The sequence below is a fragment of the Ictalurus punctatus genome, chromosome 28 (genome assembly GCF_001660625.3).
Source record: "Ictalurus punctatus breed USDA103 chromosome 28, Coco_2.0, whole genome shotgun sequence".
Classification (NCBI taxonomy): Eukaryota; Metazoa; Chordata; class Actinopteri; order Siluriformes; family Ictaluridae; genus Ictalurus; species Ictalurus punctatus.
Window position 1 is genome coordinate 17,747,461 of NC_030443.2, and position 14,375 is coordinate 17,761,835.

General features: G+C 43.2%; 1 protein-coding gene across 1 annotated transcript in view; it reads left to right on the forward strand.

Annotated features, from left to right (window-relative positions):
- pappaa (pregnancy-associated plasma protein A, pappalysin 1a) overlaps nucleotides 1-14,375 on the forward strand; it is an 87,019-nt gene that overhangs the window by 37,614 nt on the left and 35,030 nt on the right. The window contains exons 11-14 of the mRNA XM_017460374.3: nucleotides 1,194-1,390; nucleotides 11,285-11,392; nucleotides 11,765-11,912; nucleotides 12,126-12,339. Of these exons, the coding sequence (XP_017315863.1) occupies nucleotides 1,194-1,390; nucleotides 11,285-11,392; nucleotides 11,765-11,912; nucleotides 12,126-12,339 (667 nt within the window). The remainder of the gene's footprint in view (nucleotides 1-1,193; nucleotides 1,391-11,284; nucleotides 11,393-11,764; nucleotides 11,913-12,125; nucleotides 12,340-14,375) is intronic.

A 14,375-nucleotide genomic window follows, 5' to 3' on the forward strand; every position in this document is an offset into this window, starting at 1 on the left:
GCCCCACGTTTCAACATCTCCAGAGCTAGGCTGAGGGGAGCATTGGAATTTGCGTAGAGGCCAACTTGGCAAGGCACTTCTCTGTCCCCCTTACTGGAACCCCTGACTCTGGGAAGCAGGATGGGGTGGGGGTGTGGGGGGATGGGATGGATAGAAAGAGCAGGATGAAGAAGGAGGGAGTGTGAGATGAGAAGGATGCAGCGGAGGGAGGACACAGTGGAGAAAGATTGATTGAGAGGGATAGGATGGAGAGAATATGGACGTGAGTGATGGAGACACTGGAACAGGAGGAAGTGAGGAATAAGAAACAATAGAGCAAGAGATGCATAAGGAAGCAGGAAGACGACTGAGAATGACGGAGACTCCGGTGTCTGGAAAAGACATCTCTCTCTCTCTCTCTCTTCTCTTTCTCTGTCTCATTCTCTGTCTCATTCTCTCACTCTATCTGTCTGTACATCTCGGCTCCTCCTCCCTATCTCCTTAAAAAATAAATACGATAGACCCCTAATCTGACAAATTCATCATATCCCATTACTCTCGCGAATCCTTTTCCCCCCACCTTGGCCGCCGCAGCAGGACTCTCCTTTCTTCGCAAAATTCATCTCATTTTTTTGTCGTCCAAAACCAATCCGCTCTGACCTGGCAGCAAGGACACGTATGTTTGCTATCCTCTTCCTCCCATTCTCCCGGAGAGAGGGAAAAAAAAATAAGATGGGGATAACACCAGAAAATCTTTGTTTTTCTTTAAAAGTACCTACTGATAATCTTTGGCAGATACTCTTCCTTGCCGCTTTTTTCCCCTGTGTCGCTGGGTTCAGACTAATGTTATGGACTTTCCTCCTGCTGGAGTGCGGAGAATGAAAACGTACTTAGCAGTCGCAAAGTGTCTCTTAAGTTTGAATACGTTCTACCTCACTTACAGAAAGTTCAGACATCGCTGGGATTTTTTTTTTTCGTTTAAAAAAAAAAAAATAGCATTCCTGAATTTTTCATTCAAACGAATTAGCTGCCGCGGTTTATCTTATTAGCGCCTCACTAAAGTAATGGCCATCTTTATACAAAGTGTTTATCAACATGCATGGAACCTTAACCGACGTATTCTGTCCCACTTTACACCAGTGTGGCTTTTTTGTGTCACTTGGACACAATAAATAGTAACACACGATCTTTACATGCCATTCTGTCTCTAACAGGCGAACCCAGTACATGCTACTACTACGATGGTGATGGAGTTTGTGAGGACTTTGAACGGGAGACCAGTGTAAGGGACTGTGGTCTGTACACCCCGAGCGGTTTCCTGGATCAGTGGGCCACTACGGTGGAGACGTCCCATGAGCAAAGGCTATACTGCCCAGCTGAGGTGGCATCGGGATACCCTGCGATCACCAAGGTAGAACCTGTTTTTATCACCGATACATTTGATACGGATGTTCTAAAGTTCAGGCCAGGGTTTCAGAAAGCTTAAGGGGCCTCATGAAATTATTCAAAATAAAATAGATGGAGTTGTTTACCTGTTCACCTACAAAGTCACCTGTGCAACCCAAAAAGATTATGTACTGTACTATCAATCCCTAAAAATGAAATTTTTGTGCCAAGAGTGCACATAAAGCAGACACTTACGTTTTGTGGTGCAAAGTGCTGCTGGGTGATTAGCATTGTTTTGGATTTATTGCCCTTGTTTTGGGTAGAGTTGCTTTTGTTTTCACTTTATTTAAATGTAATGGCATCGAATTATTTTTACATGGACACTTTTCTTGCTGGTAAAGATGGCCACGGCATACACGGCATTCACTGTCCTTTGTCGCTGTGCGCAGACAGACATTGGCATTGCTGTGATGGACATTCTTTTAGTGAAACTCATGCTTGGCATGAAGAAGTCATCTCTTTCCTGCTTGTAAGACTGACGATAACATCTCCAGAGTCCAGAAGACCGTAAACCTGTCTTTCAAAAATTACACACCGACCTCTGTGTCAATCGGGCCTTGTGCACGATGACCCGGCCCCATTACAGCCAAGGTCAGACTGGGTGGCTTTAGCTGGAAAAGATCAAGATCACACAGAATGGAGACGGATGAGGCCATTCAAAGCCGAATGATACAGTGCATATGGAAGCCGTCAGCCCCGTAAGCACTCGATGGATGAATTGAGAGAATTCGGCATTTGAAGTGCTTCTGAAAACCCCCACTCATGCTTCTGTTTTTTCTTTTTTTTCCACCAGCTGTTTCATGCAAGGTCTTCTGTCCTTTGTGGTTTATGGTACAGTGAATATTCATTCCAGAGAATTCTATCTCAAATTCCTTTAAACTTCCTTTAAACCTGAGCGTGTATGTCAGGTCAGAGTTGTCTTGGGGTTTCTCTGTTTTCTTGCGTCCTTCAGACTTAATCACATTATTATTATTATTTTTTTTTACAATGAAAACCTCATCAGTCAAACCAAACCAAATCCAGACAGTTGGTTGATGAGAAATGGATATCTTGGATCATCCCTGCAAAGTTCCATATTTACTTCTGAGTGCCTTGTACATGATCGAGACTTGCTCTAGCTTTGGAATGGCATATCTTTGGCAAATCTCATCATTATCCCGTCCAGGCATCAAACAGACAGTGCGTGAGTTCTATCTCTTTAGAAGTAGCTGTAAACAGTAAACACATCCCTGCCTTGCCTTGCTTTATCCGGGCCTGTTGATGATCAAGGTGCCTGCACCGTCTCCTCAACAATAAGGTACATGCTTGTCATTGTTTTGTTGTTATTGTGGTCTTCCTTCATTTGTTGCGTCCTTACAATCAGAAGATTCTGTGCAGGCTCTGCTGCTTCAAAGGTCGTGTTGGGCCAGCTCCCCCCACGGGGAATGAAGTTAGTTGATAGGGATCAGTCCGGATGCTTGAAAGGAACCCATGGAAGATGGAGTGAGGTGGGAAGGGACTGTGTCTACGTCGAAGATGCCAACAGGCCTGCAGCCACGGCTGCTATCCACCATGAAGAACACACAGCCTTTTAGGTCAAACGAGCAGATTTTCATCGTTGTGAGAGCCATATGTGAGAACACCCACCTACCCACCCACTAGTTAAAACCCCCACCATCAGCCTGTGTGCGTATCTCATACGTAGAAAGAACAGGATGTCTTTGCTGCTCTGTATTTTCTATCTGTGTGGGCTGGGCAGAAATGTTCTTGGCCTGGCTCATCAGCAACCCACCAGCACTTTACTGACTTTTACACGTTTGTTGTTTTGACCTGCTCCTCGAAGTGAAATTGATCCTCAACTTATCCCAATTTCGACTTTGCAGCATGTCAGCATTCGGTGGAGTGCATCTGGGCTGGAGCATGGTCAAGAAAACAGCACGCGGCAGCAGGTTCGTGCAGAACACTTCCAGAAAAATCTGCACGGCCGCTGCTCGTGAGCTGGAGAAGCCTGCTCGGCTGGTTCGATTCCCAGGCCACGCGGTGAGCGAGTCGTGTACTTGGGTATATAAATATACAGACAGCCACCATGCAGAACAGCAGGACTGCTGGAGCTTTGGCCAAATCCAGCATTGTCCAGCGCCAAGGCTGATATCCCGTCCGCTGGTTAATGTATCTGCCCCTGTTTTTTCATGCCTGATTTCATCAGTTTTACAGGATCGTGATGAAATTGTTCTCCTTTTTTTGGGCAAGTCATTCCAGTTTTTTCTTCACCTGTTTAAGAAGTGGAGTCTCTTTAGAAATTCTGTGGATGTCAAAGAAAGAGAAAGCATAATACAGAGTGTTTAGTGTTCAGCATTTTATCCTGCTCAGGCTGGTGGTGGATCCAGGACCTATCCAGGTAATTCTGGGTGCAAGGCAGGAATATACCCTAGATGGATGTCCATGGCAGAGCATCCCACACAGGCATCTGCATCTAAATGCAAACTAGAATAGCCAGTCGGATAACCTAATGGGATGTTTTGGGAGGTGGAAGCAAACCAGAGAACTCTGTGGAAACCCACATGGATATGGGGAGAATTTTGCACAGTAACCGGAGCTCAGAATCAAACCCTGGAATCTGGAGCTGGGACGAGGTACAGGGTGTAACATTGCTTGATGAGAGCTCCAGGGTCCCCATTTCGAACCTGAGCTTGGCTTTCTGTATGTGCGGAGTTTCACATGATTTGCCCATGTCGCTGTGGGTTTCCTCGGGTGGGTTCTCTGATTTCCTCCTACCTCCTATAAACATGCCAGTTGGTGGCATAACTACTCTGCCCTGTGATAGACTGGCATCCCATCTAGGGGTGTGGTCCCACCTCATGCCCACTGTTCCCAGGATCCACCATGTCCCTGACCAGGATCTGATCAAATGGGGAATTTCTGGGGAAACCAAAATGTATCTATCCTGATTTCAGAGTCACCATTAGCCTGATTTATTTATTTATTTATTTATTTATTTATTTATTTATTTATTAATGCATAAGCAGGACCGGCGATTTATGAATTAAATGTCAAAGGCCATACTTCTTAGATATCGATTACATCTGTTTAAATTCCAACCAGGATCCGGAATTAGGCCTGATGATCGAGATTAAGATGACAGTGGGTGTACCGGTGTCAACTGAAATACATTTTTGGACTTTTTTTTTGCAAAATAAATCATCCGGATCAAGCCTTCAATATTGAAATCAAGGGAAATGCACTTTACGTTACTGATTATTATTATATTGAGAGAAGTCCTGACTTCTAAAGTATAACAAAGTCATTACAAACCGTAATCCTGTGAAATCTATGTGATATTTAGCATCCATGACTGCTTGCAATCAATTTCCAAGTTTTTCAGGCATTGCCATGATAAAGCACAGCAGCTAAGATCGCATTAGATAGCGTTAATGATATTTTTACATCACACTGCTCATGTAATTATGTACAAAAATTACCGGTGGCACAAAATAATCAAAGTGATTTATTACTCTCTTTCTCTTCTTATGCTCACCAGTGCATGCAGTGTGAGGTTAATTAAGGTAGCCCCACATCCCAAACATGGCCGAGCTGCGATAGGACACATAGTCCTTCCTAAGCAATATGTCTTCAAGTGCTTGAACAGAACATCCTGTTCACAGAGCTGTACCACAGGGATGCTGCTTTTAGCTGAGGTAGGCCTGGAGGGGATTTTGACAGCACCTCATACTGCTCTCAGGTTAACAACAAGCATGTCTTAGCATAGTGGAGCGCTAGGGTTTCAATAGGTTATCTCTCCAGAGCCCCTACTACCCACTGTGCACTGATGCAAGACTCAGGAGGCCATGCAGCACAATAACGACAGGCCTGAGAGCACGGCTCTCCATGCAAATACATGCACACGGAGCGCTCACGGAGCTCGCACAGAGCTTTTTTGCATGGCCTACTGGCTAAAAGGTCACATTAGTAATAGCTCATTTCATTGCAAAGTCACTTTACGATAATGGATTTCAGCTATGCTCTTGAGGGCGTGTTAGTCTGTGTGGGATAGCAGTTTTGCCAGCCCTCTGTGTTTCTGGTGGCTCTGGACCGTCTCGTGTTTGTGCGGAAGTTCACTGAAGTGTTTCAAAGGCTGCCTGTGTGATTGCTTTGCTGGAGCTAATAGAGACTGGCTGAGGTAGTTTACATGGTCTGGACACTTAAAGAGAAAGTACAAGTATGCAAATTTGAGGCGGTGCTTGTTGTGTTACAGAGGTGCCAAAAATATATGTTAAGTATATATGATACAAGCTATGCACGTCCATATACAGTACATAACATTTGGGACATTCGTGTCTCTGGCAGTCTTGGAAAACCCGTCAGATGTTTTTCTGCCAATGATATGCTTTGATATCTCTAGTTTAAGAAAGCACGATTAATATTTCTCCAAAACAACCTTTTTATTTAGTCTAGTTTCTAAACTTGCCTTGGTGTCTGTCTGTTTTGGTTAAGAAGCTAGTTTAACAAATGCAGTCTGGGTAAAAAATGTTGAAAACCTCATGATTTGATCAAATGTGCCATAGGATATATTTGTATTCAACTCAGTTTGCAGTCAGAGATGTCTCAGAATGTCTATGATGCTCCTTGCACGTCACGTCATCATCAAAACAAAGAAGAGCGCTTACACCCAGGGGATGACATGTTCCAAATGTTTAAATGACCTTATAAAATTTGTCAACAGCACATGAGTGAAATGAATGAATGAAACAGTGATTATATCCTCAAGGATGTTAGCATGAACAGAGATCAGTGGAGTGAAGAGGTAATGATGAGGTGTCGGTTTAAATGCTGCGGAAGACATTTAGCTCAAGTGATGAGACCGAGACTGACGTGGATGATAATCAAAGTGAGAACTCATTTCCCATTGTCAGTGTTGAAGTTTGGCGGGCTGATGAATCAGCTAACCAGTTAACCAGGCTAAAATCCCACGTCCAATCTTATCTTCAAATGGAGCCCGTGTGCCTACAGGTTTTCGTTCCAACCAATCGGGATCCACACCTGTTTAATCAGTTAACCTTGGCCTTCGATCAACTATTCAATGTAGAAACTTGCAGAAACACTGGCCGTTTGTGGGTAAACGTGCACAGCTGTCTGAGCACAGTGTCTAGAAATGTAAGCAGTGATCAGCGATCCTGTTTGTCTCCACTTCCAGAACTGTAGCTCGCAGCAGGTTTCCTTGTACAGCTGGAGATAATGTGCCACTTCCTTAGTCTTCATGTACAGTGAACGCTAAGCTCTACATCATAGCAGGAACACTCAGTAACTGAGAAAAGTACAATGGTGACTTTGCCATACCACAAAAGCTTCTCTTGTTTCAATTATCATTAAAAGGAGCATCTGGTTTTCCCATAAGAGCCTAGGCTCTAAAAGGCAACCTCCATTTACACGCTTGGCTGTTAACACTTCAGGTTTTGGGGGAGCGTGGCCAGCAACTCTGGAAGGGCCGAGGAGAATGTCATTTATGTTAAGTGGAGGTGGTTCGCTTATGGAACGCTCTCGGGAAGCCATGGGCAGACCGCACATTCTGCTCGTGCACCCACAGTGGCATGTGAGGCAGCCATGGCTTTGGCTTGTCAGATGAGGAGAAGCCACGAGTTATGGCACAGTTAGCCCATTTTAGACATCAGTCTCATTTCCTTTTCGCCAACTCAGACCTGCCAACCTTTACACACTTTGTGTTAGGGCTCTGTATTTTAACTCTGGAGAACGCTGGTATGAGTTATCGCTCTAAGATGTGCAAAAAGAGCAGTCTTGTACCCCTCCCCTCAATAAAAACAGTAGATCGACATATGGATCTAGAATGATTGATAGTTGACTCTCTGATGCTAACTGAAAGCCCCACCCTTTCCCCCAATATCGCATTACTAATCTCTCATCTTGATTTTCCTGCTTGAAAGATGCACCTTCGCTTGAATATTTATGAGTTTATTAACGTGAAATAAAATGGTTCAGTGTACAAATATGTTCTATATGTGGGATAGTATACCACTGAAAATTTTCAGCCGAAAAATAGTCCAAAAATTTGGCTAAAAATACTAAATGAACATTTTCTAATTTCTTTCATATTTATTTTTGGTACAATATACAAAACCATGGACATTTCAGTTCTATACTCTACAATAACTACATCAAAACAGATGATTTACTAATGGGAGGATCTCTATTGTTCTGTAATATGCAATCAGTTCACTGTAACTCAATAAAATGAAGCAGTCTGGAGATGGAACAGTTTATTAAGGAACATCCATTCTTCCTTTTTTGATTTCGGTTACGTTATCTTTACATTCTTACATAAACTGAAGAATGGAAAGATACAGTAACAGAAATTAAAAAATGAAGAATCGACGTTGTATAATTCTGCAATGCGGACCTCGGTGAAATTTTGTTCCTGGTAATGGTTCTGTCTGGCCTTCATATTTAGTGGTTTCCTTGACTTGGTTGCAGGATCAGGGTTGAAAAATGCTGGTCTAGCGGGTAAAAATGTTCAGAGAAACCCCTTCTGGAGAAGCTGCACCTGCATGAATTTTTGGATATAGTATGCATAATTTTGTTTCCAGCTAGTCTTTTGAGTCTTTAGCGGTTAACCGAGAGATATGAGGGAAGCAAGGAGATTTGCGTCTGGAGTTTTGGCTCTGAGGTTTTCAAAGAGCATTACCTCACATGGAAGGCTCTAAGCTGGGTCTCTTGTGTCGTGATGGTAAAGCAAACCTCACACAGGTCTCCCTGCAAATGTCTCACAGATGTTGCGCTAGCTGGCAAGCACCTTTCCTGTTTGTCTCGAGGAAAACGAAAGAAAAAAAAAAAACACGAAAAAAAAAAAAAGAAGAAGAAACAAATCACAGTTTATCCAGCACATTCAGAGAAAATAAACAGATTTGTATAGACAAACCAAGAATGTGCACTCCCTGGGAGACTATTTGTGCAGTTAAAGGGGGGGGGGGGGGGGGATGTCACAGGATTAGTAGAACCCTGAAGAACCTCGGGTGAGCTCGTATTTTGAGAGCATTAGGCGGGTAGCCACATTCGAAAAAGCTTATGAGATCGTTTATTATTTCCTACATTCGAATGACATCGATCGTAGGAAAATAAACACGAGCCGCGCGCTGGACTTTTGTTTTAAAGATGGAGTTGAAGTGAGACTGAGGTGGATGACCCCAGTACCCTTGTTACCTGCTCGTGATTTGTTTAGGTTGTAAACAGAAAGCAAGTGCCCCCCCCCCCCCCCCCCCCCCGCGCTTTAATCCATGGCCTGCTTTGCTGCCAGCTCTTGCAGCTGTTCCTGAATTAGCAGTTTAGAGCAGAAAATCAGGCACAAGATTCCTCTTGAGGATCTCGAGCTCTCAGTGTGCTCTCAGTGACTGACCTAGCTCAAACCCCCGATTTCTGTGCCTCTCTGGAACATCTATACCAATTCTTATTTCAAAATTAAGTCATTTGTTATCCATTTGGCACATTGAACCTTCATGAAAAGTTTTTCTGAGGATACGGACAAACTCCAAAAACCAAGTGGCTGCTCATTACTAGTCTTAGATAGTTGATTCCATTGGGAATGAGATGTTTGTGCTAGAAAAACAACTTTTATTATTATTATTATTATTAAATCAGCTGCTTCCAGTAATTAAAAAAAAAAGAAAAAAAAAAAAGAGTAACCACGGCATTCAGAATATCTCAGTAAAGCGTATTGTGACACCATTTATCCCGATATTAATATTACATTGTCGTTTGGCCAAACCCTAGTTAGCAGGTCTGACATTCAGACAGTTGAGGAAAACGCTACCGGAGGTCAAGGTCTCAAGGTTTCTTTTATCTTAATTTACTAACAAATTCTTCACTCTGAAGAAAAGGAGAACCTGCGTGTACTGCTCTGTATTGTTCAGGGGGATAAAGGGGAGTGTATGAGAAACCCCTCCTTCTGAAAACTTCACAGCTGGTCTGAATTGCATCTTGGAAGTAATCGTCAAGCCATCCCAGGCACACTTTGTTTTCAGGAGTGAACGCTGGAGGATATTTGCTTATAATTAACTTCAAAACATCCAGTCGCGCCGAGATCCATGTGGTCCGTCGTGGATGCACACCATACTCGAGCGATGTTCGGCCAAGGTTCGGGTTTGTTGACCAATCAGACGGAGAGAAACATCGCCGTAGGATGTGGGACGTGGAGTAAAAATCTGGTTCCATTATGTGAGGCACAGCCTACTGAGCTGTCTTTGACTTTTTAGCAACTTTAGTCAGGTTCTCTGGTGTCTGCAGTCATTTTTGCATATTTGCAGAATGAACATGCACCCGTGCAGTGCCTCCGTGTTCTAATCAAGCGATGTAACTTAATTGCTCTTGGCAGGTCTCAGTAGCCGTTTCTCACCGAAACGAACAAGCCTTAACAAGCTCACAACATTTAGTGTGCTGTTTCTTCCACCCTCTTTTTTTTTTTTTTCTTTTCTACTTTACTACCACCCATTGCATTCTTGCAACTTGTGGTTTCTGATGATTTATTGTACATCATTTGTTTTATTGGTTTATTTTCCCCCGTGTGTTGCTTGTGTTAGACCTTGCTTTGGCTGCTGTGTTGTGGTTTAGTAGTGATGTCACAGGGCTGGAATGCTGTCTATGGGGAGACTTCCTCTCCCTGCTTCTGGGCAGGATTCCTCCCAGACCTGGTGGGTGGGGGTCTGGATTTATTTACTCTCCTTAACAACCAAATCAAAATAATGACAAGTCCATTTGGAGGTGCTTGTACAGTAGGAGCCGTAGCAATTATATAAGAGCAATATAATTTGGGGAGGTGCTGTTGGTGATGGTGGTCATGTGATGACGTTTAATGAGGTTATACACCCACGGTGATTGGGTGTGCGCCTGCAGGCTCGGAATAACACGCTGAAGTAACGCGACCCACTGGTGGGAAAAAAGGCCGGCTTTCCACCTTGTCTCAACCTTCAGGTCTTTTGGAGCATCTCCTCATGTCAGTCACAACAGATCTGTGAGGCAGATAGGACCGGGTTTTATCTGGGATGTTTGTGCTCGGATTACTCGGATAAGTTTAAAGCTCAGATGACTAATATCCAATTTCATTGGTTCAGTGGAAAAGTCAAAACTGGAAAAGTGTCCTTGTTTTTTTTTGTTTTTTTTTTTTGCTTTGTGTACATTGTGAAAAAAAAAAAAGACTTGAGATGGAACTCAGTCACAACTGACAAACAACCAAAAAAAGGATAAAGGGAACAGATGCTAACACACAGCATATAGATGCAAGAAACGCACACTCACACACACACACAAAGCAAACACAAAATTTTGATCCTACCTTTATCTTTCACGTCCCGTGTCCAGGTTTCTCAGAACGCATATCCAGACACCAGCTCAGCCGACTATCTAAACCACCGACACATCTCACCTGTTCGCTTAAACCCCAATCAGCAAAACAGCACCATGACCCTAGCAGGACTGAGTCTCATAATACTTTGTTTTAATGTGGCCGGCCTTGTCTGCCCTCCAAGCTACAAGGGTTCCTGATTGGCGCGTTAGCATGCAACTTCAAAATAATTTCACTGGAAAAAAAAGACACTTCAAGAGAAGTGTGGAAGCATTTATAGCGTACGAGCCTGCCTCTTGTTGGTGTGATTCCAAAGTCAATCAAAAAAATGGAGTTAAGTGGAAGGAGAAAAGAAAACACGTGTTTTTAGGAATCATGCTTTCCAGTTGCTTGGATTTGTCGTGTTACTGTGTCATACCTAACTTGCATGGAATTGAGAAAATTCTAATCTCACTTGGTGAATTTGGTGCACTTTTCACAGATTTTTAGAATTGCGAAAGCATTATTTTTAACCTGCTGCTGTTTTTCCCTCCGCAGACTTGCCAGTCCAAGGTGTATGACTTGTCTCATGGTATTTCCCAGTATGCCTGGTTTCCTTGTCGTGAAGCCCAGCAGGTTTCCTGGTACCGCCCATACTGGCTGAAGGTGAGTTTGCCATCCTTCACTCACCTTCCTTCCCGTTAGCGATAAGTAGTGATGAGGAGATGCGTTTAAGATTCTGATTGGTTAGAAGGTGTTGATCTGGGTTCTGATGTGTTACTGTTTCTATAATGGCAACTAAGGCAACACAGGGTCTGGTGATGTTAATATCTGCCATAAGTGATAACAGTAAACAACCAGTTTCACAAACTTTCCCCAACATTAAATGTAACTACAAAAGGAAAATTAGCGTTGCGTAGTTCTGTAATAAATTGGAAACCGCAGTCATCTTCAAACTGCTGTAGTATAAGTTGAACGATACTTCAGGACACGTAATTATAGGAAGATTATCAACCGCTGCAATATGTCTGTTCACAGGCGTATTTCTCGCACCCGATGGTAGCCACAGCAGTCATCATCCACTTGGCAGCAGACGGGACGACCATTTTTGACTCGGTGCAACATCAGACGCAATGCAACATCTCTGTGCAGCTGGTAGACACCAAGGACAAGATCCACAGCTTAGGTGTGTATAGATTGAAATCAGTAACACTGACTGGAAAGTTTCTGAAAGGTACCTGAGACATTTTGCTGTTTACTTTCTGAACCTTACCAAAAGATGGATTCTTCTTAGACCTCAGAATCAGATCAATTGTTGGGTATTTCTATATTTATTTGCTAACAATGGTAGATCCGAAATGAAATAAACCCCCCCCCCCCCCCCCCCCAATCCGCTCAGGTAACTGGCGCCTGAGCTGCCGCACCAACCCACTGGTGATCCCCGTGAGCCATGACCTCAGCATGGCTTTCTACCACACCAAGGCTATCCTCCTGATCTTCCGCTGCCCATTGGTGGCCATCTCCGGTGTGGGTCTGCGTTCCTTCCAGTTCTTCGACCCTATCACCATCAGCAGCTGCCAGAGCAATGAGATCTATAACCCCATGGGCCAAAGGTGAGTTCAAGGGTCTCCTAAAATGTCCATAAACACAGCGAAAGGCTTTCCTCAGTTATTTCGCCATTCTAAAAACACGTGCTCCTCGTAAAGTGAGTGCACGTTAAACGTATTCGTCAGATTAAAAGAGCACAATTGCACAAATGTCCCTTTTATGCAGATTTACAAGATAGTAGGTAATAGGTTTCATCCGTTTCCTTAAAATCATTCTCCAACATCCAAGCCATGAAGAACAGCGCTTTTTTTTGGATGCGTGGCATATCATCGTGGAGGAATACCTGCAAATCTTCATATAAGAAGATAAAAAACGACCTTTTTCCCCCCCATCTGTGATCATTTTTCAAACTGGTCCACTTGTAAAAGCGAAAGGCAGCATATTTATATCAGTTAGTCATAGAGTTGTAAATTCTAAATCAAGATTGCACATGAACATAATCTCATTGGTTTACGGGATGATGCAGTGATTTATTCGAGACCGTTTTTTTTCGCTCGGTTAAAAGGAGACATCTCGTTCCATCTCGCTCAGATTAAACGAGGGTGAGTACGATACCGCCTCGTAAATTTTAGGCCAAAAGTAATTTGCAAATGCTGGAAAGGGTCACTTCTAATATTGACAACGGTGATTTGTGTCAGTCCCTTTTCGATTTGTTTTATAGAGTGGTTCACTGGCGTGATTATAATGCGTGCACGCGCACACACACACACACACACACAGAAAAACAAACACAAACGCAAATACAATCTATGATCCCGTGCTCTGGGTTTTTTTGGCCTCTGCGTTTTTATTTTGCGTCGTACTTGGAGGCAGTCGAGGACTTGCTGCCAACGGCACTGCATTTCCCGTAATCCTTCTACCTCTACAAAACACCAAGTCCCCTGTTCCCAGTGCTGTTAACAACGGGGGTCATTATAATGGCTGGCTTTTGTGTGCTCGATTCCATTTTTTCGGCACTCAACGCCTTTCAAACAAAAGCCCTGGCGCACCCTCACATTTTTGGATGCAGTGGAGGAATGTGTTTTGTTCTTTCCTCCGCTGCTCTTTGCTTGGGTGCCGGGCTTCAGAGAAGGTTTTCTGTATGAGAGTAAGTAGACATAATGAGTTTAAATTGCTCAAGATGTTGCAAGTTTAAACACTCAAGATGTCGTCCAGTGCATAAACACTGGTCGGTTTCAAACAAGCTGCAAGTTTATTGGTTAGTAGATCAGTGCAATCTCGGTTTCAACTTCTGGAACAAGCATCGCGTTGCAGTCTTTGAGCAGTGTTTCAGCAGGAGAAAATTCTTTGAATCCCCAAAAGAATGGTCCACCAGTTGTTTTGGTTTTTTTTGGGTTTTTTTTTTATTATTTTTTTTAATAGGTTCATATTTCGTACTGGACAATCATGTTTGTAATCAAATCTAGTCTTCACTGTGGTTGGAAGATTAGATCAGCTGTCAGACAAAGTTCCCGACTATCTAAAATCATCAAATATTGCCAAACAGCTGGAAAACTTTGATTGACACACCTGGATGCACACTGTTATTCGACCTCCGTTCCAGTTCAAGCTACACGTGTATCGCAGTATGTTCCATGATGTAGGCGACTATAAAACTATTTCATAGAAGTCTGAATCTTGGCAGGGGTCCCAGTGTGAGTTTTATTGATACTGAATATCACTGCTGTTACGAAGGGTAAAGCAAAACATGTAGTCTTCAAAACCCTTTGGTGGTTTGAAAAATCTGGGCTGAGTTTTCCGAAAAGATCATCGTTATATGGTCGAGCGAGCATCAGTTTGAAGTCTCTCTTTTAACTTTACAGTTCTTATGGGAAAGGAGATGTTTATTTAACTTTTATAGAAGGAGTCTCCAGTGTCAGTGCTTTGTTCAGAACACGTCAAGAGATTAAGCTGTAAGTCTTCATGACTTTACACTTCGCAGCGAAAAGCCGCATTGTTTTGCCTTATAAACTTCGAGAGAGAGAACCAAAGAACGTCTATTAAAGGAACGTGTATAGGCGCTACATAGAGTACGTTATATACTAGATAACGGGAAACGATT